Genomic DNA, 23,627 nt, shown 5'->3' on the forward strand with positions numbered 1-23,627 from the left:
CTCTTTCCCCCTCCTCATCCCTCCCAAGTGTCTTTCAGTCATGCCTGCTTAAGTTTGCTGATAAAAACACATATTTGCATGGTCATTAACTGAGGGGATGGAAGGAAGGAGATTTAAAAGCTATCTGTTTATGCCTCAAAACCAAAACCACCAAATGAGCTCCCTTTTTTTTTGGAAACTCTGTAGTTAGAAAAGCAACTAGGTTTCATGCTTCAGGGTTTCAGCTGTTCACCTGAAAAAAGTACAATAGCTGCACTTTTCTTTTCACTGCTCATCAATATCCATGCCCTGCTCTGCCATCCAGCTCCAGGACTGATGGAGGTCTCTGCAGCCTTCTGCCTGTCGCTACACCTTGTACCAGTTACACTGACAGCACCAGCACAGGTGATTTGACCTGTGTCTTACATTCCCCAGAATTCATCCTCCCATGCACTGAAGCTGGTGGTGCTCACAGCTGCCACCTCCCCGAGTGCTACAGCACTGAATGTGCTTGTTGAGTGCCCTGGCTTCACCAGAGCAGCTAAAGCAACTGGAATCCAAATCAAAACAGCAATTTTCTAAGAGCTTCTTAAACAACATCCTGCAGCCAAAGTAAGTCAGGTGGTGATGGCCTTACCTGAGACCTTCACAAGATCAGTGAAGGGTTCCCCTACAGACTTGAGCAGTACATCACAGCCTACTTGGAAAAGGTAAGAGGAGGCAGATTTTACCCCATCCTCTAAGCAAATCCCATTTGAAGCTCCTCTTTTCACTAGCTTCTGCCACCCCAAACACATGAGTGTGTGTCCCAAAACACACTTCCTTATGTCCTCCTAGCTCCTTCTTCAGTAAACCCCTTTCTCCCTGTCACCAGAAGTGCACTTAGCCACACATGACAATGCCACCTGCTCAACCACTAACCTATGCACAAACCCATCACCCATAAACCAGGGATTTAGTCTGGGCGAACTCACCTCCCTTTAAAGAGCCAGCCCAAGCTGTGACAAGTGATATACAAAAATAAGGGATCTGCAAATACTTCATGGTAATAACAAAGAAAAGATCTGCCTTTCCCTCCCTTTTTTTACTAATAGCAGCCTCTGCTTCTCCAAGCATATCCTTCCCCCCAAAAATGCCAAAGCTGGCATTTCCTAGTCTAAGTTCTACAGAATAATTGCACCGTTTAGAAAATAACTTATGTCTCTGGAGTTCTCAGTTTCCCTATTTGTCAGTAGAAAACAAGAGAATTCCTCAAAATATACAGTAAAATAGCCTTCAGCAATAGTCTGCAATGCTTCTCTTTACAATAGTTTTATGAGTGTGTGTGCAGTCTCCTGGGAGTGCTTTCTTAATCATCTATACAAATGACAGAAACTTAGGACAATGAGAAGCAGAAAAGGAAACACAACCATCATGCATGCAGTTGCTTTGAATAGTCCACTGAAAAAGTGGTTTGCTCCATGGCAAGGTGGTGTCCTGCTCACTTGTAGGTCTAATTTAGGAGATTACAACCCCTTTCAAGGAGGGGCAGCATGCTGCATACTGCTCCCCTAGCAACCCAGAACAGCCCACTGCTTAACTCTTCCTGGGCTCTCTCACTGTTCTGGAGCAGTTCTCTGAACCAGGTATGTGTTCTACATATGTTAAGTTACCACACAGTTACAGAGGTAATACCCAGAAGAAGATCATGGGAGGAGGAAGGAGTGTTCAGTTTTTAACCAACTTCCTAACCTTCCTCACAGCACAGTTTGTCCCAGCCAAGTGAAAACTTGCAGTGCTCTGCAAGAAAGGCAGCTTGTGTTTGGATGTAGAGGAGTTCCTTTAATTTGTGCTACTCCAGGAGGCTGTCACCTGCTCCCAGCTTGTTGACATTAGTAATGATGGTCTTTGAAAATACACCATAAAATTGCTATGAAAACTTGCTTCTTCTGTGGATGTTCCCAATTTCTACCTGTGTGGGGATGGAGAAGGGAGTGTCAACTCCTATATGCACAAACAACACAGCAAGAAGGTAGTAAAAGAAAATCCATTTAACTCAAACACTTTTCTCCTCCTCCTTCTTCTTTCTTTGCAATACAAATTAATTCAACCCTCCGTGTAAAGAGCAGGGTGAACTAGTTCAGCACAATGTAATGGAGCAGTTTCATTTAGCCATGGCTCTCCGGAGGGCAGAGCTCTTGTGAGACCGAAAACCTATAGTGCTCAGAAAGCACAGGCTTTACAATCTGTTCCCTGTGCCACCAGAAACATGTTTCCTCTCTCCACTCACTCAGCCTCCAGGAAAAACAAATAAATAAATAAATGGACTTATGGAGCAACATGTCCACAGAGCAGCAGGCAGAAATGCATCCCAGAGGGGTGCTAAAGCATATAATAGCTGTATTTATCTTCCTGGAAATGGCCTGGTACAAGACAACAAAAAAGAAGGTAGGATCATTTGTTGTGCTCAGGGTTTTAAGAGGTTTCTGAGTAGATCTGTTAAGCTTGCATGATGTTAACAAAACCTACCTGAATGCAACAGCTTTTACCTTTCTGGGGCCAGGCTCTTTTTTTTTTTTTTGTCACACTGGTGACAGTGAGTATGGATTTTACCTCAAGATGAATTTCAGGTCTGAGCAACCTACTGTCTGCTCCCCCTTCCCTGCCCCACTACATGCAATACAAACTGGTGGTTCTTTATTTTGGAACAGATTATTAGGATTTGCTCATTGAATGTTCAAGAGCTGTTATTACTCCTCTGGCACTTGTGCCAGCACTTCCATCAGACATGGCCCAAAACACACTGGGATTAGTAATAGGGATCACAAAACTAAGAGAAAGATGTCCAGCCAGGATAAGTGGTAACAGTCCAGCAAGATTGCCATGGCTACCTGGGAGAAGGTTTGCTGAAAGGGACACATCTTCCCTAAGAAAGCTTGGAAGGATAAGGGCACTGCAGTGGAACAGACCAGGAATATATGAATAAAATGAAAACAATAGAAAATATAAATAGATTAAAATCTTTTCATTAGTTGCTTGATTTTAGATATCCAAGCTAAAAAAGTCAAAACAATATAAGCAAAGAAAAACACAACAAAAAGTACTAGGGCAAATCTTGCCATATCTGAATTCTCTCATATTGATGAGGCAATGATATTTTCAAAGACATGTTTTAGGTTACAGTGGCACTGGGAATAACAACATTTCCCTGAAGGAAACTGAGTGGGTGATTGTTCAGTGGCTTCACTGTTGAGTGCACAGCATGGTAGAAAACATCAGGAACTGCTGACAAAGAAACCAGACTGACACTTTGGAGACCTGCATTTTGTTCTTCAGTTTCCTAAAACAAGTAATTTCCTGCCCACTCTGTCTCTTTCCCAACATGACTGGAAGCTCTTGGGGTCGTGGACTTTCCCAGTGGTTAGCCTGTGCCTTTCATAATAGGACCTCAGCTTTTTATCAGGCTAACTATAGCACACAGAGGATGACAAAAAGTATTTCTAAGGAAGGGGCTCTGCTGGGAGGCTGAACAGGAGAAAATTAAATGAGAACTCAAAGGTATCCCATGTACCTCCAGTTTGGAGTCCAAAGGAAAAAAAAAACCTAACAAGATTAAGCCAAGTACCTCTGGACAGTCTTTATCCTTCAACTGCAAAGAAAAGCCATCTTTATGAAGTGATAAAGCCATCCAAGAATGGCTGTGGTGGTTTCTTTTAAATGAACCAGAGAGAACAAATGGTCTCTTCTCATACTGTCACAAAGGTCAAAATTAGCCACCCCTAAGAACAGCAGGTTCTAGGAATGCCCAAGTGCTCATGTCTGGTTGTTATGACTAATCCACTTTCCAGAACAAGAAAGGTCAAATGAAGAACACCCATCCAAATACTGCAACAACTCCTAGCCATGGCTGATGTGTAATGCACTCAGACATGGTGTCAACAGCTGCTCCCAAAACCCAATGAGTCAGCCCTTCAAAAGAGCTTGTCAGCTCTCACTGTTAGAGCTTTCATACAGGTTATATTTACTCCACAGTGTTTAAAAACATCTTTCTTAAACCTTGAAAACATTTTACTTACAGAATTTGTCCTTTTACCCCATAAATCTGCCCAAGAATCTCTCTCGTGTTTCTCTGGGAGCAAGACTTCCTAGCTCTTATTTCTTTCACTTTCCTCTTCACATGCTTACAGATAAGCCAAAGGCAGGTCCATATCTCTGCAGTATTGTACAAATGAAGGAATTCTGAGCCCTTTCACAAGGTTTACGTAAAAACCTGTAAGGTTGCATTCTGCTCAACAGATTGGGTACAGAGCTATTGAGTGACTTGCCTTTGGTCCTACACCAGGCATGCAGGCACCAATCCCCTAGCCATCCCCTCCTCTAATCACCAATCTCCCTTAGATGCTGTCATTTAAATAGAAAGGCCTATTGGAAATGACAGGTGAAGAAAGTAGTCCAGGCATGAAATGCACTCTAAAGTATATTAATAGAAGGTTGCCAGACAAAACAGCACAAGGCATTTGATCGCATCATCTTAGGCTTCTTGTTCATGCTCCTTTGCATCTGGCTGGGTGATTTCTGCCAGATTCTTGGCTGGAGGAGCAGGCTAGGATTTGCCTGCCTTCCCTAACCCGTGCAGGGCTCAGCTGCAATCATGCAGAGCACTGAAAGAAATCCCTTTGAGCCGGGATTCATTCCGAACATGTAAAACCCAGACAAATGACTGCTTCTCCAAAGTGAATCCCATTTCACAGCAAGCAGGTTATTAGTGTGGAACTCCATACAAGTAGCCTGCATTCAAAAACCCTCCGCATTATTAATAGAAGATGAGCTTTTGACATCAAAGGAGAACCATTATGTATGCTAAACGGTGGCAAAAATTGTACCCGCACTTCAAACCTTTTCAGTTCTTTGTCCCTTGTAAATCAATCAAGGTTGACAGATGCTTTAAGGAGAGTAATCTTTTCAATGATACTGTCAATGGATAACATAATGGAACATTGTCTCTGTGCTGTGTGAAGACATGGAGCTAGTCAATTATGGACAACACTTCATGCAGCCGCCGGTTTTCACTTGAAGTGCTGCTGTTGAAGTATTATAATCCCAACAAATGGCCGCAGCAGCACACAATGTAAATGAGACCTCCTGAAGCTTTGGAAAATTAATTAGTAACAACAGTGGTCCATTCCCACACTTTCAAACAGCAGCCTGGTAATGTTAACGATGCACTTCCCCCCTTCCCTGTGAGCAGTCAATAGGGCATATTTACATACACTATTTTTAATCTTCAGCACTTCCCCCCCTGCCTTTTAAATGCAGGAAGCTCTGGATTCCTTCCCTCTCTGTCGAGCATCAGACTTCTCCCTTGCTATTTCCAACCAACCACATAACCCACATGCCTGGAGCTGAAAACAAGAGAACAGAGACTTTCCCATTTTCAGAGAGCAGGAATTTTGACTCTTCTTGTTTCACACACATTGGACACTTTGTGCCTGTCTCCTTTCCAACATCTCTATCTCCTCAGCTGTCCTGAGAGGAATGGCTTGGATGGATGGCAGGGGAAAAATTTCTGGCCACCAAAGACCAAGAGGATCTGAGCTGAATGCCCAATGCACTAAATGCCAGCAGCACCTAGGTCAAACAGAGGTGCTCTGGAGCCAACACATATATCCAATTGCCAGCTCCTGCAGAAAGGAGATTAGGAGTCAAAGGGGAGAGCCTGTGCTCTTTATTTAGCTATTGGCTTCTATTTTATATGTTATTTTCTCAGAGATTTTCCCTTTGTCACCCAAGGCTCGTGCTAAGAGGAACACTTAATCTCCCACAGTAAGAGAGAGAAATCCCACACTTGAGCACAACATTTCCAAATTCCTGTCAATAGCAGGTTTTCATTGCTAGGATCTGTGAATGTCCCCTTATCTATGATGTGTTTTTGAAACAACCAGGTGCAGATGAAAAACTCAATCCCTGAGGTCTTCTTGGACAAGAATAGGCAGTGCCTTAAACCCAACTCCTTTAGGCTCTAAAAAGTGGGCAACAGATGCAGTTGCTCTCACTCCTCATTTAATTTGGATTAGGTCCTCTGCACCATGGACAGTTTTCTGAGAAGCCCTTACAGTGGTTGATCCCAGAAAGCTTCACACTGTAGGAGTCCCCCATCCCCAAAACATACAGACCATGGTTAAACAACACTAGGAGGCAACAGAGGAATCAACAGCAGCCACTCACCCCCTCCAGGCATTACCCAGTCAGCTGCTACTGTTGATCCCAAGAAGAAAAGGGATCTGTTTGGTTCACTAGACGCCCCTCTCCTGGGAATAGAAAAGGCATAGGAAAGGGTATCTCAAAGGTATCTTCTGCCTTGCCTTAGAAAAGTCAGAGGCTGAGCCAAACCTTTTCTCACTTTTGCATAAAACAAACTACCATGGAATAGAGAAACAGACAGGAATCAGGAGGTTTTAATTCCTCCTTTCTTTTGCTGGAACAAATCTGTCAAGAAACCAGTGGCACAACTGCATTTCTATACTCATTTCACACTCAGACTCTACAATGAAGTGTGCACAAACACAGGACAAAAAAAAATACTAAATCCTTATTGCATCTTGATGAGAAAGTTTTTTAAGCTAGTATTCCTGCCCTGATGAAAATGGTCTTTTTTTTTTTTTGTTCCAATTACAGTTGCTTTTGCTGTACAGATTCATCTGCTTTTGTATCTGTTTTTAGATTTTATTTCTCTAGAACCAAACACTCAGAAAGCTGCAAGATCCTTATCCTCCTCCACACACCACCTCTGCCACAAGTTGGTTGGGGTGACAATGCACAGGAGCCAGGTACTATACCACAGCTGTCCCCATCTTTTAGAGGAGACCCTAGTTTACCTCTCAGTACCAGGTGGATGAATTTTAAGGAGAAAGTGAACAGCAGAGACTGGGAAAATATATGGTGGGTAACAAGGAAGGTTAAGAACAGAGCAGAGAAAATAATGCAAAGTAATTTTTATTTGACTCTGTTTCCATTATATAGCTGCCAAATGTCATCCACTGCCTTCCATCCTCACAGCTCACGGCTGAAAGTTCCCACTGCCTTGGCTGAGATGTGTTTCAGGGTATTCCTTATCCCACTCAAAGCAAAATTGGACACCAAACATCTCTTACTTGAAAGGCTGTCCACTTAAACAAACCTGGAGTACAAAGATGGAAACAGAGCAAGGGGCAGGTGTATTGAAGCAGCTTAGCTAGCAGCTCCACTGGTGTGTAAGGTAGGCCAGAAGGAAACAAGTAGTTGCAGGCAGGCTTGGACATTTTGTGCTCTGCTTGCACAGCTTTAAAGGAAAACTGATGCATAAAAGAGGCTGTTGAAAGGGCCAGAATGTCATACTTGAACACAAAGTTGTAACACACTGGACCAGAGTCTTAAATGTATTGACTTCTGCAGAGCTACTGCAATCAGTGTGTGCTAAGATGCTGTTCTGCTCTATTTGAAACTTGCTCTAAGCTGAGAAAGCATGAGCCAGAAGCGTGCCCTTGCTGCCTAGAGGGTAAATGGAATCCTGGGTTGCATAAGGAAGATTGAGGCCAGTAAGTCAAGGGAGATCATTCTCCCCCTCTGCTCTTCCCTGGTGAGGCGACATGTGGAACACTGCGTTCAGTTCTGGGCTCCCCAGTTCATGAGAGACAGGGAGCTACTACAGAGAGTCCAGAGGAGGGCAACAAAGATGACTGGGGGATTAGAGCATCTCTCTTATGAGAAAAAGGTGAGAGAGCTGGGACTCTTTAGCCTGTAGAAGAGAAGGCTGAGGAGAGACCCTATTAATGCCTACAAGTCTCTTAAAGGTGGGTGCAGGGAGAATTGAGCCAGACTCCTCTCAGTAGTTCCCAGTGACAGAACGAGGAGCAACAGGCACAAGCTGGAACATAGGAAGTTCCACTTAAATATAAGAAACAACTTCTTTACTGTGAGGGTGATAGAGCACTGGAACAGGCTGCCCAGGGAGGCTGTGGATTCCCCTTCTCTGGAAATATTAAAGACTGGCCTGGATGCAACTTTCAACAAAAAATTATCTAACCTTTTCACTGAAGATTATTTTTACTTATGTTTGCTATTATTCTCTTTCTTCTAGTGTACAAGTAAAAATATTTGCCAGTAGAACATAATATACAAAATGAAACAATAAAGCTGGTCCAGCTGATCAAAAGAGGAAAGACTTTCTGATGAAAACTAAGTGTTCCAGTCATTCAGAACCAAAGGTTAAAATATCAAAGATGAACAACCCGGTTCTGTTCATGTGTCTAATGACAATACATAAGATCCCAACTTACCACTTTTGGATGAGTTAAGTAAAAGGGGGAGGATAGTAGGTAATAATGACAAACATTTTATGTAGCCTTCTATTGATATTAAAATAAAATTCACATAATCTAATTAGGTGGCAGATTGTAATTAGAAAATAAATTAGGAAAAAAATAATTAAGAGAAACATTGCTTACATAAGAGAAGTCTTCAGCATTCTGACAGAGGAGCTTGGGAAAAACAGCCTGTCGCTGAAATCTTTCCTCATCTTCAAAGATGTTCCCATACATGAAGCCATTCATCATGGTGGAGTGGGCATGGATGTCAATATAGAACTCCAGGTTAATCTTCTGTTGAGGGAAAACAACAACAACAACAATTCAACATGAGATAAATCATAACTGTTACGTAGGTGAAGCCTCCCATAAATCCAGTACTGTTCTCATCGAGCCTAACCATGGTGCCATCATCAGAGACCTGTGCTAAAGACATTGCTATGATGCATCCAACCATTGATGCCTCTTTGTGGTTGAATGTGACAAGCAACACAGGACCATGACAGACATTTCCTAACCCGTTCTGAGAAGACTGGAACATTTATGTGGGACAGGATACTGTGCAAAATAGAGCCAAAGCCTTCTCCTTCACTTGGATAGGGGTTTAGTTCCACTGACAGAAACGTGCAACTTCCAGTTCTAGAGAATGATTGTTTGGCCATAACTTTGCCATCTCTGCACTGTTCTGCATTACAATGGTCAGATGCACCCTTATGCCAGGGAAGACAGGCTCAAAATTGCATAAAAAAGACTTCAGTGTTTCCCGTGCAGTTTATAAGGAGAAACACTGCAAATGTTCTTACTCTGCATTCTAATAGTAATTCCACAGAACGGCTCCCGAAACCAAGTGCCTTGAGTTCCTCTCTGCTTGTGGCATCCCAGATGATTCTGCATCCCTGACAGAGGAGTGCCTGCTCTCTCCATACCCTCCCTGGATTGCCAATTTAGTGTCCTAGGACACATCCTTTTTCCACACACTGTATGTGAGACTCCTTACTCTGCTATCAGTGGCAAATAGTGAAAGTTCACCTTGATCACCATATACAGTGCAATGGGCAGCAGAAGATGGTGACATTCAGTACTAAAAAGTGTTACAAGAGCAGATGCCACTGGATTACCCAGAGTTTTCCCAAACTTTTGTGACTTCTGAACAAATGGTGCTCTGTGACTAGACAGTGACAAAACTCCCCCTGTCACCCAGCCACCATGGGGTCAATAAGAAACTTCCTGCTGGACCACACATCTCATCTGCACACAAAGCTTGTTCAGGCTCCTGGAGAGTACTGTGCTACAAGGCAGTTCAATGTAATACAAACACAGTTTGCATTATGCAGTTCATGTGACAGCAGTGTCAGCTCTTCCAGAGAGTCTCTGATGGAGGGGAGAACATAATTTGGTATGTGAAACTAATATGATATAGATTTACTTTCCCTTGGCAGAAAACCAATGTACAAAACACAGTGACTGTTCAGTTTAATTAAACAGCCTTGAGAGAGTAATACTGTATCTTATTAAGCCTCTCCTATGTTAAAATGTTAGCTAATGCAATGTCAATATCTGACCATGCTTCATAGAAAAAGGAATATTTGATTGTATTTGACTCTAATACAAAAAATTGTTTGCTTCTGCCAAAACATTATGCTGTGCTATGGAGGACCAACACTGCAATAAAGCACACATCTGCTATTTGGAGATACAGCTCTGAGGAGAAAGATTAGCATTGACAGCATGATATACCACATAGGATTTTCTTCCTCTCCAAGCATACAGAAATTAAAACTAAGATTGGGTAATATTATTTTTAATAAGAGAATTTCCCCATCAGAAACAGAATTTGATGAGATCAGATGCACACTGGCATATCACCATAAAACAGAACATGTTGTGGAGTCTCAAAACAGTAACTTGATGAAGTGAGGAGATAATCTAGTTAAACTGAATATCTGTAAAGCATGAATGTCCTTCACATAGAAGTCAGTCACCTAAATCATAGCTATTTTAGAACAAGTAGACAGAATGCTTGGTAGAAACATATTTGCTAATATAAAGTAACTGAAAAGCACAGTGAGATACATAACAATAGACTGGTATAATTTGTGCCTTAACACAAATAAAGGTGCTGGCATAAACTGTATGATTTGTGCTGTGTCAGATTATATTTACTTATCTATAGTTATCAAGTTGTTTCCAACAGGGACACGGAAGCACAGATTACTAACTTCCCACAGGCTATCTAACAAGTAATTCACCTGCAGAACATAGGTGACCTGAGCCTCATCTTTGTATTCAATTGATCAAGTCATCCAGTCTAACATAGTACTAGAGAACATTTTCTAAACTCTCCTAGGAGTCTCACTAAAAAAAATTGCTGACAAAGGTATCCCAGAGAATTTTAGAGAATGTCTTGGGGTGCTGAAATGTCTTGAGGATCCTTCTTAATCATCAAAAACATTTTCAAATAGCCTGGTTTAAATGGTTATTTGTGAGGGACCAGTGTCTTTCACAGATATCACCTTCACATTGAGATTAAGCTTCCAGATTGCTTATTTGGTAACCACGACTTTCAGAGCTCATCACCCAGACAAGTGTTTAAGAACACTTATCAAGTCATTCTTTTCAAAGGTATTTCAAAAGTGATTTCCTAAGTCAGCCCACAGTAACTATTCAACTGGTTTTTTTCTGGTCTTTATTCCTTACCTTCTTACTGAACATAAAACCCCCTCTATATCACATATTCCTGTCCATTAAATATAGTCCAAACTTGCAGTTGTCCATCCTATTCAGTAAGTTGTTAAACATTGCTAAAGAAATTGCCAGCCAGATGTACTACTCCCAGATGCTGCTGTATGTGAGCAGAAGAGTATTTCAGTGTGTCACATTTCTTCTCATCACAACCATTATTTTATCAGAGGGAAACTTCTTGAGCATTCTCCATTACAGAACAAAATAATTCAGTGCATTGTTAATATAACATGAGTTCCTATTGGGAAAATTCTCTTTATTCACAGACACAAAGATATTGTGGCCTTAAAATGGACAATAACAGCCCAGTCACTGGGACATTAAACTCAAAGTTTGCCAGCTCATTCCCCATGTCGTAGACCAAGTAGCTGACAATTTGTTTGAAGATAAGTTTTACAAGGGAATTAAAATATGTTCCTGAATGATAATGGTATTTCTCCTCTCTTTAGAGTCATACATATTCATAAGTACTTACATGTAGGAACTGTTTCACTCACTGCCATACTACAAATTTAAACTAGGGAATAAAGTTGCATATTTCAGTTGAGGTTCTCTGCAAGATTTTGACATAATTACTGATTTCCTGCAATTTAGGCAGGATCACAGAATTAACATTGTATTAAATATATAGAGTCACCTACTGATGGGAATTTTAGAAAAATCAGCAGAGACCTGTCCTTATGAAATAGTCTCTCTGAGATAGGAGGAATTTTATGGGATGTATGCATGCATTGACATGAGCACATGCAAACACAGTTAAAACATAAAGCAGTCCTATCTGTTGTTAAACCACAGGAGTATCTATCAGTACCTACACAGCAGAACTCACCCTGGTTACAGCTTCTAATGCAGTAGTATCTACAAGTAAAGATGGGAATAAATTTAGAAGTTGCTCAGAGTCCCATAGTCACATTTGCTTCAGCCTTAAGGCAGAAAATAACCAGGCTTAAACATTTCTATCAGAGACTCTTAAGTAAAGATGTAATTACCTGGATGACCCAGCTTATGGTGCTGGAGAAAGCAAAGGCTCACTTGGTCTTTCTTTTCTCTGCGTGTCAAAACAGACTAGTCACTAGACTGACAGGGACAATAATTGAACTCCACTTCCAAGAAAACAAGTCAACATTCTCTCCCTTGAATAGAATGGTCTTTGCCTCTTCTCTCTGTTTACCATATAAACCAGAATAAATATATAAGCAAATGAATTTTTTGCTCTTAAGATCATTTGAATCCCTGCCCCTGTGACACACACTTTTCACTGTTCTACTGAGTCAGTCTAAAGTTTCTGGCAGCTTGAGAAGTACACATATAAATTAGGGAGTTGGGGAAATGGAAGAAAAAATGGATAACAAATACGAGCTCATATTCATTGTCAAGATACAAAATAGTCAAAGTACCACAGAAACTGGAAACTGGTTCATGATGCCGTGTAAAGTTTTGGGAAAAAAAAAAAAAATGTTATCACTTGTCTGCATTTTCATTACATTAGCTGAATGCCTTTGGAAGGTCAGTGGTTAAAGAATAAAAGGAAATAACGTTCATAGCTAGTGCTGATATGAGCAGTTAGATTTCGAACAGTGCAATTGTGGTTCTTAAGAAAACAGAGGTTTAATAAATAAATAAATAGAAATCAATAAATGCTGTAATAAAAGGATAAATGTGCATTGAGCCCAGAACATGGGCCACTAGAGAGACAAGCGATGCAGGAAGAAGCCAGCTCTGTCCACCAGCTGTCACTTCAATATGGATTTTATTAATTCTTGGGCATAGAAATTGGTTTAGAAAGAGTATACAAAAAGCTTTCTTCACTCCAATATTCCATACAGAGGATAGGGTAAACTCCTTGCCATGTTTTATACAAGCTGCTAAAATATGGCTTGTCATTAGTGGTAGGAAAGGTAACAGCCTCCAGGCAGAGCAAAAGGACATACAACAGCTGGTACAGCACCAGGAATTTGCCTTTTAGTTCAGAAAAGATTCAGAAACTCCCAGAAGACTGGCTCTTAGATGCTTCCTCAGGTCCAGCATCTCTCAAAAGAATATCGTTCTCAAGTATGTCCATTCCCACATACAGACCATACCCCGTGGTTAGCTCTTTTGGCAAGGCCTACAGTGGTGACACCAGAAAAAAACCAAAGAATTAATAAGAAAAACAAAGGAAATCTGACCATTCAGCATCACATGTTCAGCTAGAGAACTCCAGTCCAGGCTCTCAGCTCCAGGGGACTCTGCCCAGTGTCATGTACTCTTTAGGGATATATAAGACTTGTGCTTCTGATTATAGAAGGGGATGTGAGGAACATTTTATTCTGTCGTTCTTTATAACCTCTGACAAGTCCATCCTACAGTGTCACCTCCAGTTTTGAGGATGATGTAAGCCACACCATATTAGAGTCACTCTTCCAGAGGCATGCCACTGCTTGTTTGCAACCATAAGGACACCATTTCCTCTTCCATTCATCATCTCTTGGTCCACCTGTTCCATTCACCTTTGCAAATACCATGGCAACAGCAGCAACTGTTACTTAAGAAATTAATAGTATAAAACTGATTTACTACTTAAAAAAAAAATAAAGTAAAACCCTTAAAAAATTAATGAAAAACTGCCTCATCTTCCTTCCAGAGAAGGGAAAATGCCAGTTTAGAACCATTCTTACTCACACTGATCTGAAGCACAAAAGCCAATTTCTCCTTAGTCCTGTAGGCACCTTTAACAATCTGACAATGTCTTTTAAGTGTCCTTCTAGCAATTCTTCATAACACTTAATGATATTTTTTTTTTTGTTTCAGGGTGTTTCATGGATGTTCTGAGAGTTGTTGTCTTTTAGGATTAATTACTCCAACTCAGTTGCCATTCAAAAGTAAATATTTATCAATATGGTTCACAGCAAGTTCTCAATCTGAACAACAATACTTTTTAATGACAGTCATTATCTGACATGATTCATCAGTTTCTCAAAGAGGATGGAGAAGAGACTTCTGTTGGTTCCATGGATTCATACAGCACAAGGGTGGCAGGTCCATCAACACAGCTCTCCTGCCTGTCTTAAAAAGTAAGGGATGCTTTCTCCACAGCACATGGGACCCCCTTCAATGAGCCTGAACCCTGCACTGGCGTGACCATCAGTAGCCCTGAAAGGGGCTAAGCTCCCAGTCTTGTCCTCAGAATGGGAGGTCAGCAAACATGCATATTCTGATCTTGTTTCTTTATCTGCTTGCTTCTCTCACCTGCCAGTGCAGATAACAGCACCTCCCGAGGATTAGCTGACGTTTGCACAGCTATCTGAAGATACAAAGCATCATAGTGCATACAAGTTCAGTATTAATTCATCTGCCAGGCTGATTCACTCTTTGACCCCTCTGCAGAGATGTGCAGCTAGTGTCAGCTCGGGCAGTTTTTGCAATTCAGGCACCTGTCCACCAGTCCCTGGACTGAAGCCAACAATTCACACAGGACACAGAAGAGCCGTCAGATGGCAGTAACATTTGGTCACGACAGGCCTGAATTGGATTTGAAAGGGTGACCTGGAGGTGAAAGGCTCTATCAAGAAGCCACTTCTGTTCAAATGCATATTAAATTAGAGAGGGGCCAAAGAGACAATGTTAAGACCCAGATCAAGTTTAGACAAGACTTTTGAGTCAGCTGCATGGATAATTCATGTATAATTTTTACCCTAAATGAATAGGAACCACAAAATACACTTTCTGGATTTGGGGCCTGACACTGAGCCAAAACTAGAAGGGTGAGTCTGAACAAGGTCAACCATTGTTCTGCCTGATCCTCTCCCTGCCCCTGCCTCATACAGGAGTGCACGTGCACTCAGCAACTTGGGGTTTGACCTCAGCAAGCTCTGAAGTTTTTAGTTGCTTGCAAAAATTACAATAAAGGCTTGGGATTGAGCTGGGGGTTGGGGCATTACCTCATCCTAAACTTTGCTGATCTCTCTTGGCTCCACCCATCTCAGACCTCACTTGCACATTCCCACCATATGCCTTGCAGAACAAGCTCTGTAAATCCTATCTTTCTCACTTGTTTGCTACTGAACAGCCCTGGCTCTACAAAGAGACGGCTTTTCAGAAAAGAGAGCGAAGAAAACAACAGGTTTTTGTGAGAGGGAAGGAAGCCTATTACAAAAAGAAAGGGAGAAAGAAAGGAGAGAGAAAGGAGGGTGAAAGAACAGAAAGGAGGGGAAAAAAAGGAGGTAAAAAAAGAAGGAAGAAGCTGAGGCAGTAACTGTTCCTTATTCTGATAATTAAAGCAAGCAAATTGGGTTATGAAACAGAAATATCTGAACACCCATGTTTTCACCAAATAATTCAATTTGGCTGTGGTCTGGTTCTAAAGTTTGTTCAGCTGAAATGCTCCCAGTAGCTGCATCAAGGATTTTAGAACTCCTTGGTACTGTTCCTTAGACAGCCACTTGCTTGCTGTGTAACCATACAACAAGTCATTTTATGTCTTCAGGCATCATTAATTGCTGCTTATACACCTGAAACTAGATTAAGCTCAAGACTTACTATTCAACTATTCCCTTCATAGCAGTATTAATAGTTTTGTGTTTTACCAATAACGTTTAATTATACCTCTGCAGAACCTGCTGACCAAGGTACCCAGGTCTTTACTTTCCAAGGACATAAATAAGGCCCAAAGACATTGCCTGCCTCTCCTCCAATTAGAAGACAGAGTGGTAGACTCAAAAACAACAGCTAGGAGTTATGACTCCCTGGCCCATCATTTCCTAGGAAGTATCTCAGTTGGACAAACTGCATGTAGTCAAATCAAACTCAATAACAACCACTTTCTCTATTCTCTTAAATAATAAATGGCATTATTCACTACTTCTTACTAAGTAATTAACAGCTGCCAGAATATAAAGTAATCAGGAAGATGACCTAAGACAAGCAAAATAAAGTGATTTTTTAATTGGCTTATACATGTACTGCACTCAAAGATCAATTAGATAAATTCAGAGAAAAAGACTCCATTATGTTATTACAAACAAAGCAGTGGGCACAGTTTCTTGAGCAGAAATTCCCCAAACCACACAGTGCCAGAAGCTTTGTCCTGTTCTTAGTCTAGTCCTTAGCATCTGCAATAGGTTGTTGGATCCTGAGACAAATAGACCTTGGGTTTGATGCAGCATCACTGTTCTTATCTTCCAATTAGACCTTCATTTATGTTGCAGAATGAGACTTGTAGTTCTTAAGAAGTTAAGGTGTTTATTGATGGTGAAAAGTATTCATATTTCTACAGTTTCAACTGTCTACTTAAAAAAAGAGTTTAGACAAAACCCAAAGATAACTACAAGCGGGACATCAAAGGTAAATTTCACACATGAAAAGATTCTTATACAGGTCCCTGATTGTCTTTTTCCACCTACCCAGAAAACATATGTTGCGTTCCACAACATACACAGAAAATTGGATTAGTTGGACCTGCAAGGGGAACTATAATGGTTATTCTTATTTTACATAGATCCACATGGAGTAAGACAAACATAACTACATGCAAACTGCAAACCTGCCCAGCCAGTTGGAAGGACACAACACAAAATGTGTCATTCAAGGGTTGGGTGGCCATCTGCTTGCTTGGGAAGACAGGGGGGCTGTGAATGGACATTGTGCACATGTTTAGTAATGACTGACAGCTGAAAAGCAAACTAATTCTCTCTCTTAATCTTCCTGGCACAGCTTCTCCACAAGCAGGCGTTATCCATGGTCATTATTCTTCTTCTGCTGCCTTGCAAGTTGCATCTTCCTTTTCCTTCCTTGTACTCTGCAGGCAACAAGCACATCCAAGTACAAGATAAAAGTGAAAGCCGATAAACAGGAACGCAAGGACACTGAAAGAGATTAGGGACTATAAATCAGACATAGCTGCTGAGGGGAGGGACAGCATGCTGCTAAATAAATAAAAAAGAATTGTCCCTGATATCGTCTTGTTGACCCAAGATCCAACCAGAACTGCAAGAACAGGTTTTCTTGGATTTGGCTTACTCACAGACAGATCAGCACAGCATTTTGCACCAAACTGCACAGTGTTTTCTCTGTGCTTTACAACTAAAAATATTTATTATCTGTACAATGTGAGAAGAGCTGAAATGCCATCGTAATTTTGTAATGTTCTGCTTTTATAACTGAAAGGATAACATACCTTGCCTCTTGCATGGCACTTACTAGTATCAGTTGTATCTGAAACTTTTCATCCAATATTCCCCTACCCACACTGACCAATAGGTAAAAGCACTTGCTGCAGACAGTATCACCTCCTGTTCTGCCTGTCAGACCAGACAGCAGGGCAGCTAACTGTGCCTATAAGGAAGGTCACAAGATCTCAGAGATAATGTACCCTCTGCAAACACATGCTGGGGACCACTCTATTTTTTTTAGCATTTCCTACAGAAAGAAGATTCAGGTCTTACAGAGCACCAGGAACACCAGCTTCAGCACAGCGTTATAAGAAATAATCAGTGATAATCTCAAGAGGGTTCTTTCCAGGGCATAGCTACATGAAGGCATGGTAGGACTCTGAAGAAAGACATTTCCCACCCTAGAAACCAGCAGCTGACCCACACTGCCAGTGGTTTACTTAGAGCTTTAGGCAAGTTTTGTCTGCTTTTTCTTCTACATGTGTAGATGCGTGTATATAAGTGTATGTGTGTAAAAATCCATCTTTAAATACAAATACATATTTTAATTTTTATTTTTATTTTTTTTCTGTCTGTAATGGACAACAAAGCAATTTACTCAATTGTAGGTATACCAGACCAACATTTAACCCTGGTAGAAAGCTAAGCTCTACACAGCCTCTTGCCCACTCCCCCGCCTCAGTGGGATGGGGGAGAGAATCAAAGGGTATAAGTGAGGAAAGAAGATTTACCATCTTATTCCAACAGCAGACCAGACAGCAAAACAGAAGCCCACTACATGCAACAGCAGTGTAGTGGAAGTTTTCTGGAGGCAGAAAGGGATCTCAGAAAGCTTTGGCAGTCAACTTGTGGGCAAACCAAACTTTCAGTGAACTTTCTGTTTCTTCAGTTTCCCTGGCAGTTTCTACCCCCTCCACACTCCCACACACCATGCTGTGAGTCAGAGAAAGTCCAGAAGTACATTTTAATGAAGCTCCCAGTTTTCCCAACCACTTCCCTTTAACTTCAGATTTCTCTGAAATAGGGGTGGTTTTTGCTATCTCTGATGGTTGGAACCTGATCCTGTCATCATTAACTTTCTCAGAGACCCTTCATTTGTTGCATGTTGGTCTGTAATAAGAGGCAGGAAGGATAGACATTTTTATAGCAACTACCTGCCAAGAGATTTCTATTCTTTATCCCTTCCAAATCCCACATCTGTCCGTGTCTCCAGGCACTAGTGGAAAAAGCTCTGCATTAGTTATTTTTATTATCAACATAAAAATCTTTCCATTTATTTATTTATTAAGGAAAAAAAAAAAAAAAAGCATCTATCTACAAAACTCAGTTCATTTTGTCCTTAGGCAGACATTTAAAGCTCTCTGCCAACTTCTTTTCTTAATAAAAAATAAGCTAAAAGTCTTTATACACACCGTGTAAAAAATATGACCAACTACACTTACCCGGCTGAGCCATGCACCAGCTATTTATCAGGCAAGGATTCTGTGACTGAAAGAGGAAACTTCTGATAAAGAAGGGCAGCCAATTTCCAAATCTTGGTCACTGGTGGGTCCTGACCACAGCACTGAGCCTCAAAATGTCCCTTCAGGCAGTCAAGTCCACACTGCAGAGGGGAGCAGGGACAGATGCTGAGCTCACTATGACTCACCTACAGACAGACAGACAAGAACTGCCAGTTTAGAGCAAGGAGGATTCCATTGCATGGCTGTTCTGCTTTTGTGTCTCAGGTGCATGGCTCTGTGTGGTGCTGTTCTAAAGGACTTCTCCAGCTCTTTTTAATAGAGCAGAGAAGGGTGAAACTTGTACTCTGTGCCTGCCACTGGGGAGATATCAGCACCACATCCTCAACCAACAGACCCCCAGAACCACCAGGCAGACCTCTTGGGAACAACCCACTTTCAGACTTCTCTTTTGCTTCTTAATAGTGTGACATGATATATCCCAAATCATTTAAGTTCCTTGCATAAATGTCTCTCAGACTCTAAGGCGAGGACATGGTAGGTGATGAGAATTGTACCTTCTGCACAAAATCTTGCGGCCTATTTCATAGCGAGCATAGTCTCTGAAAATCAGGCAAGATTTGGAGCCCTAACCAGAATATATGTTGGAGCTGCTGCCTGAACTCTTTCTAGGCTAGTGACTGGCATGTTAAACCCAAACAACACATCTTAGGCTGACATTAGATGACACACATTAGGCAGATGGCATATTTTCTCTGCATAAACCAGTGCCTGTTTCCTGCTAACGATCTCCTGTTCTTGTTCTTGCAGCAAAATTAGTCTTAAAGTAAAAAAAAAAAAATAAATGGAAAAATAAGAAACATCATGAGAGCAAAGATTAATATGTGGAAAATACATCAATATCAACAAGATAAAGGTTTTATTCTTTCAATTCCATAGCTTTTATTTATATATATTTTGTTTATAAAACAAACACCCTACTTTGTCAGATGTGAAAAGTCAAAATTTGTATTTAAATGGAGGCATTTAGGTGTTGGGTTTTTTTATCCTCTCATCTCTTAAATGCACAGTACAAACGACCAAAACCTCTCAGCTTTCCCAAATGGAAGGACAACAGGTGAAGCTTGCATTCTGGTAGCTATTCATTTAGTGAACAATGTTCAACTCATCAATGACCAAAGCCCAGCTGATCAAGGGGAAAAGAGCCCTGACTATTAGACCTGTCAGGGATTTGCTTGACAGCTGAGACCAGAAGAAGCTCTGATCTCATTGTGCTCTGTTCCCAAAGAGGAAATTATGCCAAATACAGCTCCTTGAAAGCAACACCTACATTTCCAGATACACTGTGGATCACTATCCAACTGAAAAGCACTGCAGTTTTAGAGATTTCAATGCTCAAATAGTTTGGTTTCATTGCTGAAACTGCTGCAGATGTTTAAGGCATGAGGTGGTCTGATGTGAGAGAAAATGAGAAAACTTAAGAAAAAGCTGGGAATTACACAGTACTGCATCCATTGGAAATGACTAGACATGGTAACAAATACTGTGATGACCCTCAAAGCTTGTCATCCTTTACCTTCCTTTTTTTTCTTCTTCTCTACCTGGCAAGGAGAGCAAGTACTTGTTCTAACAGGGAGTTTGTCAGACAAATACACTTGCAAGCAACATACTCGGAATTCTACCAGAAGTCCACGCAAACTTGTAGCAATATTTTCAACCACTTTGTCTCACTGGAACAGCCCACGAGTAACAGATGATGTACAGTAGCAACTCACTCAATTCTGGGCTCGATTACCCCTCTTTGGTTCTTTCTGACATAGAGCTGATCCATTATGTTAAAAGGACACAGGTGAAAAGAATCCTCATATTCTTTAAAACAAGTGTTAACCACAGATTCAGCCATTACTCTGTAGGGTTTTGTGTTGGTTTCTTTTCAACTGTCCCTCATGTGTTATATTGAGGGAAATAAAGAAAAACAACCCCAAAGAACCACCACCACACCCAATAAAAACACTCTGGCTCTATTTTAAAAGCAGAGAAAATAATAAATGTTTGGAAAAGGCACACACACAAAATCTAAATGCCTGGGAGGTAAAAGCACTATTGGTATGTAACCCAGCACTGGGAAATCACCAACTTGCTTTTTTTAAAGTGGAAACCAGAGAGTGTTTCTAGTCTCCCAGGACTAGAAGCTCTCCCAACCACTACATTGCTCTCAGAAAGTATATTCTCATGTTCACCCATCATTTCATTGGTCCAAATTCAAAAGCAAACAAGGCCTGTTGAAATGATGTGGTTGGTTTCCCAGAACCACAGTCCCTTCAATTTTCTGGATGAGATCAAAGCTACCAGATGTGCTGTCTTTCAAGACATGTCAGTAATTAAAGCCTACCTGGTTCTTTACCCCAAACATGAAGTGTAACACCAAGATAATAATGAGATCCCTACACCATCACCACAGCTGCATCAGGGGATAGCGGACGTTTTAACACACCACAGGGGGGCAGATGCTGTTCATAGACACAGATACATCTCAGCAAAAATGTAGGAGGGTTTTACTTCAGATAACCCTTAGGATAAGATTTTAGCTTCCAAAGGGAATTCAGCTTGATTCACCTCTCAGCTCTCCCAAAAAAACTGTCAATAAACCACTCAGGGTCCTGTGAATCATTCTCTTTCTTTGCCATCTCTTACCGTGACCTGTTCTAACAATACTACACAATGTTTGGTTTATTTACACCCATTTCTTGTGGCATCCATGCCCACCATGTCCAAATCTGACATCTTTTAATTCCACACGAGTGAACTCAGCTGGACAAGAGGATATAAAGTAATATAAAATGTCAGCTTTCATGCTATATGGATTAAGCCAGCCATGTAATCAGGCACTCTTTATGATGGGCATATCATGGGTAAGCAGTGATGACAGAGTTTATCAGATACCAAAAGTCACTAATATATGTGTCTGATTCTGTCTCTGTAGGAGTTTTTCAATCAGCAGTCCCAAACTTCAGCATGTGGTTATCACAGCTGGTGGAAACATTAAACCTTCCAAGTTACCTTCAAGCCCCAGCCAGGTTTAGCATGACCTTGAATTAACCTTGAATCTTACCCAAGGGAATAACCATTCAATAGATTGAAAAAGGCAGTTCTAACTGGCTGCAAACATGTAAGTCAAATTGTGGAGAGACAGACATTTTAGAAACATTTTTCAAAGAATAAACTTGCATATAAACTGCAGTCAAGTGCCTCACAACTGGTCCAGCTCCATGATTTAGAGCCCTCCGCAGTGTCCCAACTTTTTAGCACTGTGGTCTGTGTCATATCCACAAGTTTCCCTGTACAGGAGAGATCTTTGCATAACTCTTCCTCCCATATTTCCTTTCCCCAAAATACTCCCACAAGCCAACAACCTACAACTTAATGTACAGTCATTTGACAGTACTATAATATTAAACTGTGGAGAGAAAACAGAGACTAAAAGCTCAGTAACAGTGAGGAGATGCAAAGCAAGAGCACAATCCAAAAGTGAGCCCTCTTCTGTGCTAGCATGCTGAATTTGTACTCAAGACCATCATACCTGTAACTGTACTAGGCTGCTTGCCTACTTCAAAGGAAGAATACATATCCTCATGCCATACTAGAGGGTGGTTCTGGTGGTGGGTAATTTAATTTGTTTTGGGGAAAATTTTGGTGCCTTTTTGTTTGTTTTAGTGGTGAGGGAGCTGTTTGCTTTGTTTTTAAAAGGTTTCCAGGTTCCCGTAAATGTCACTGAGTTGTGTATAAGGCTGTGGCATTTTGCTCTCTCTAATACCAGGAAATTCATATATACACATTTTCAGTTGTTTATCTTGTGAATATGAAGACTGAATCAAAGCATGACAAGAAAAGAAAGTGGGTTGTTTTCTTCCCTAACTTTTCTGGGACTGTCAGTTTCTCTGTCTCTCCCACCTGTATTTTGTCTTAAGGCTCTACATCTTGGAAGACTGTGAAGCTGCTTTGTGATTTTTATCTCCATGATTAAAGTGTTACACTTTATTGAGCTCTTTGCATCAGCACCAAAATCTGCAATGCAGGATTTTACATAACACTTCATTTTCTCCTCGCACCATTACTGTTATTAACCTGGTGGCAATAAACAGAAAATACAGCTCGGCCCATGATGTACTCCGGAGTTGTGTGTGTGTGTGCAGAGCAGAAAAGGTAGTAGAAGAAAAAGAATGGAAAGGAAAGAGCCTTCTCAGAACTGCTGCATTGTATTTTTCTCAAAGAACAATTGTAGCCTTTCAGAGTTAAAAAGAAAAATAGATATCGTGCTATAGCTTCTGGTTGTAAGGATTTCTTCTAAAATAAGAGATCAAAGAAGAAAGAACATCCACATGACTTAAAAATTCCCCAAATCATTGCCATTCTTCATTAGATTTCCCAGATGGAAGATATGATTGATACCCTACTTTGGGATGTTGCACTTTTCTTTGTTTTAATGTTTGTTGAAATGACAAAGTTTGGAGAGCAGGAGATCTGCCAACAGGATACCAACAAGGGTCTGAAAAACAGCTGAAGATCTGCCTGTGTGTGCTAACAGAGGTGACCTTCACACTCTATCAGCGGATGGGAAAAACATGTTTCACAGACATGAGATCTCTGAGTACCCAGGAAAACAGTGGGAGTTAAATATTCAAGTGTCTGTAGGAATCTGGGTTACTAAGAGAGACTCTCTTTTTGCTAAAGTGGGAGATGCCTGCAGGCTCTGGAGGAGAGGCATCTAGATCTGAAAGCAGGACTACAAGAGCCACGCAGAAAAAGATGGGTTATCCATTGGCAAATGCTCATCAAAATTTGACTGAAGCCTAACAGGATCAAGAGAGAGACAGACAGAGAATGCCAGTCTGGGGAATAACCTAACTTGGCATGTCACACAGAGAGCATTCAGAAGCAAAGTCAGTTTTGGTATGAACTAACAACAATGCTTCAGG

General features: G+C 41.0%; 1 protein-coding gene across 1 annotated transcript in view; it reads right to left on the reverse strand.

Moving 5' to 3' along the window:
- Positions 1-23,627, reverse strand: part of AGBL4 (ATP/GTP binding protein-like 4) — a gene marked incomplete at its 5' end in the record, with an annotated part of 892,811 nt that overhangs the window by 93,127 nt on the left and 776,057 nt on the right. The window contains one exon of the mRNA XM_010004032.1: positions 8,442-8,594. Coding sequence (XP_010002334.1) covers positions 8,442-8,594 — 153 coding nt within the window. The remainder of the gene's footprint in view (positions 1-8,441; positions 8,595-23,627) is intronic.

The sequence above is a fragment of the Chaetura pelagica genome, unplaced genomic scaffold (assembly GCF_000747805.2).
Source record: "Chaetura pelagica isolate M959 unplaced genomic scaffold, ChaPel_1.0 scaffold18, whole genome shotgun sequence".
Lineage (NCBI taxonomy): Eukaryota > Metazoa > Chordata > Aves > Apodiformes > Apodidae > Chaetura > Chaetura pelagica.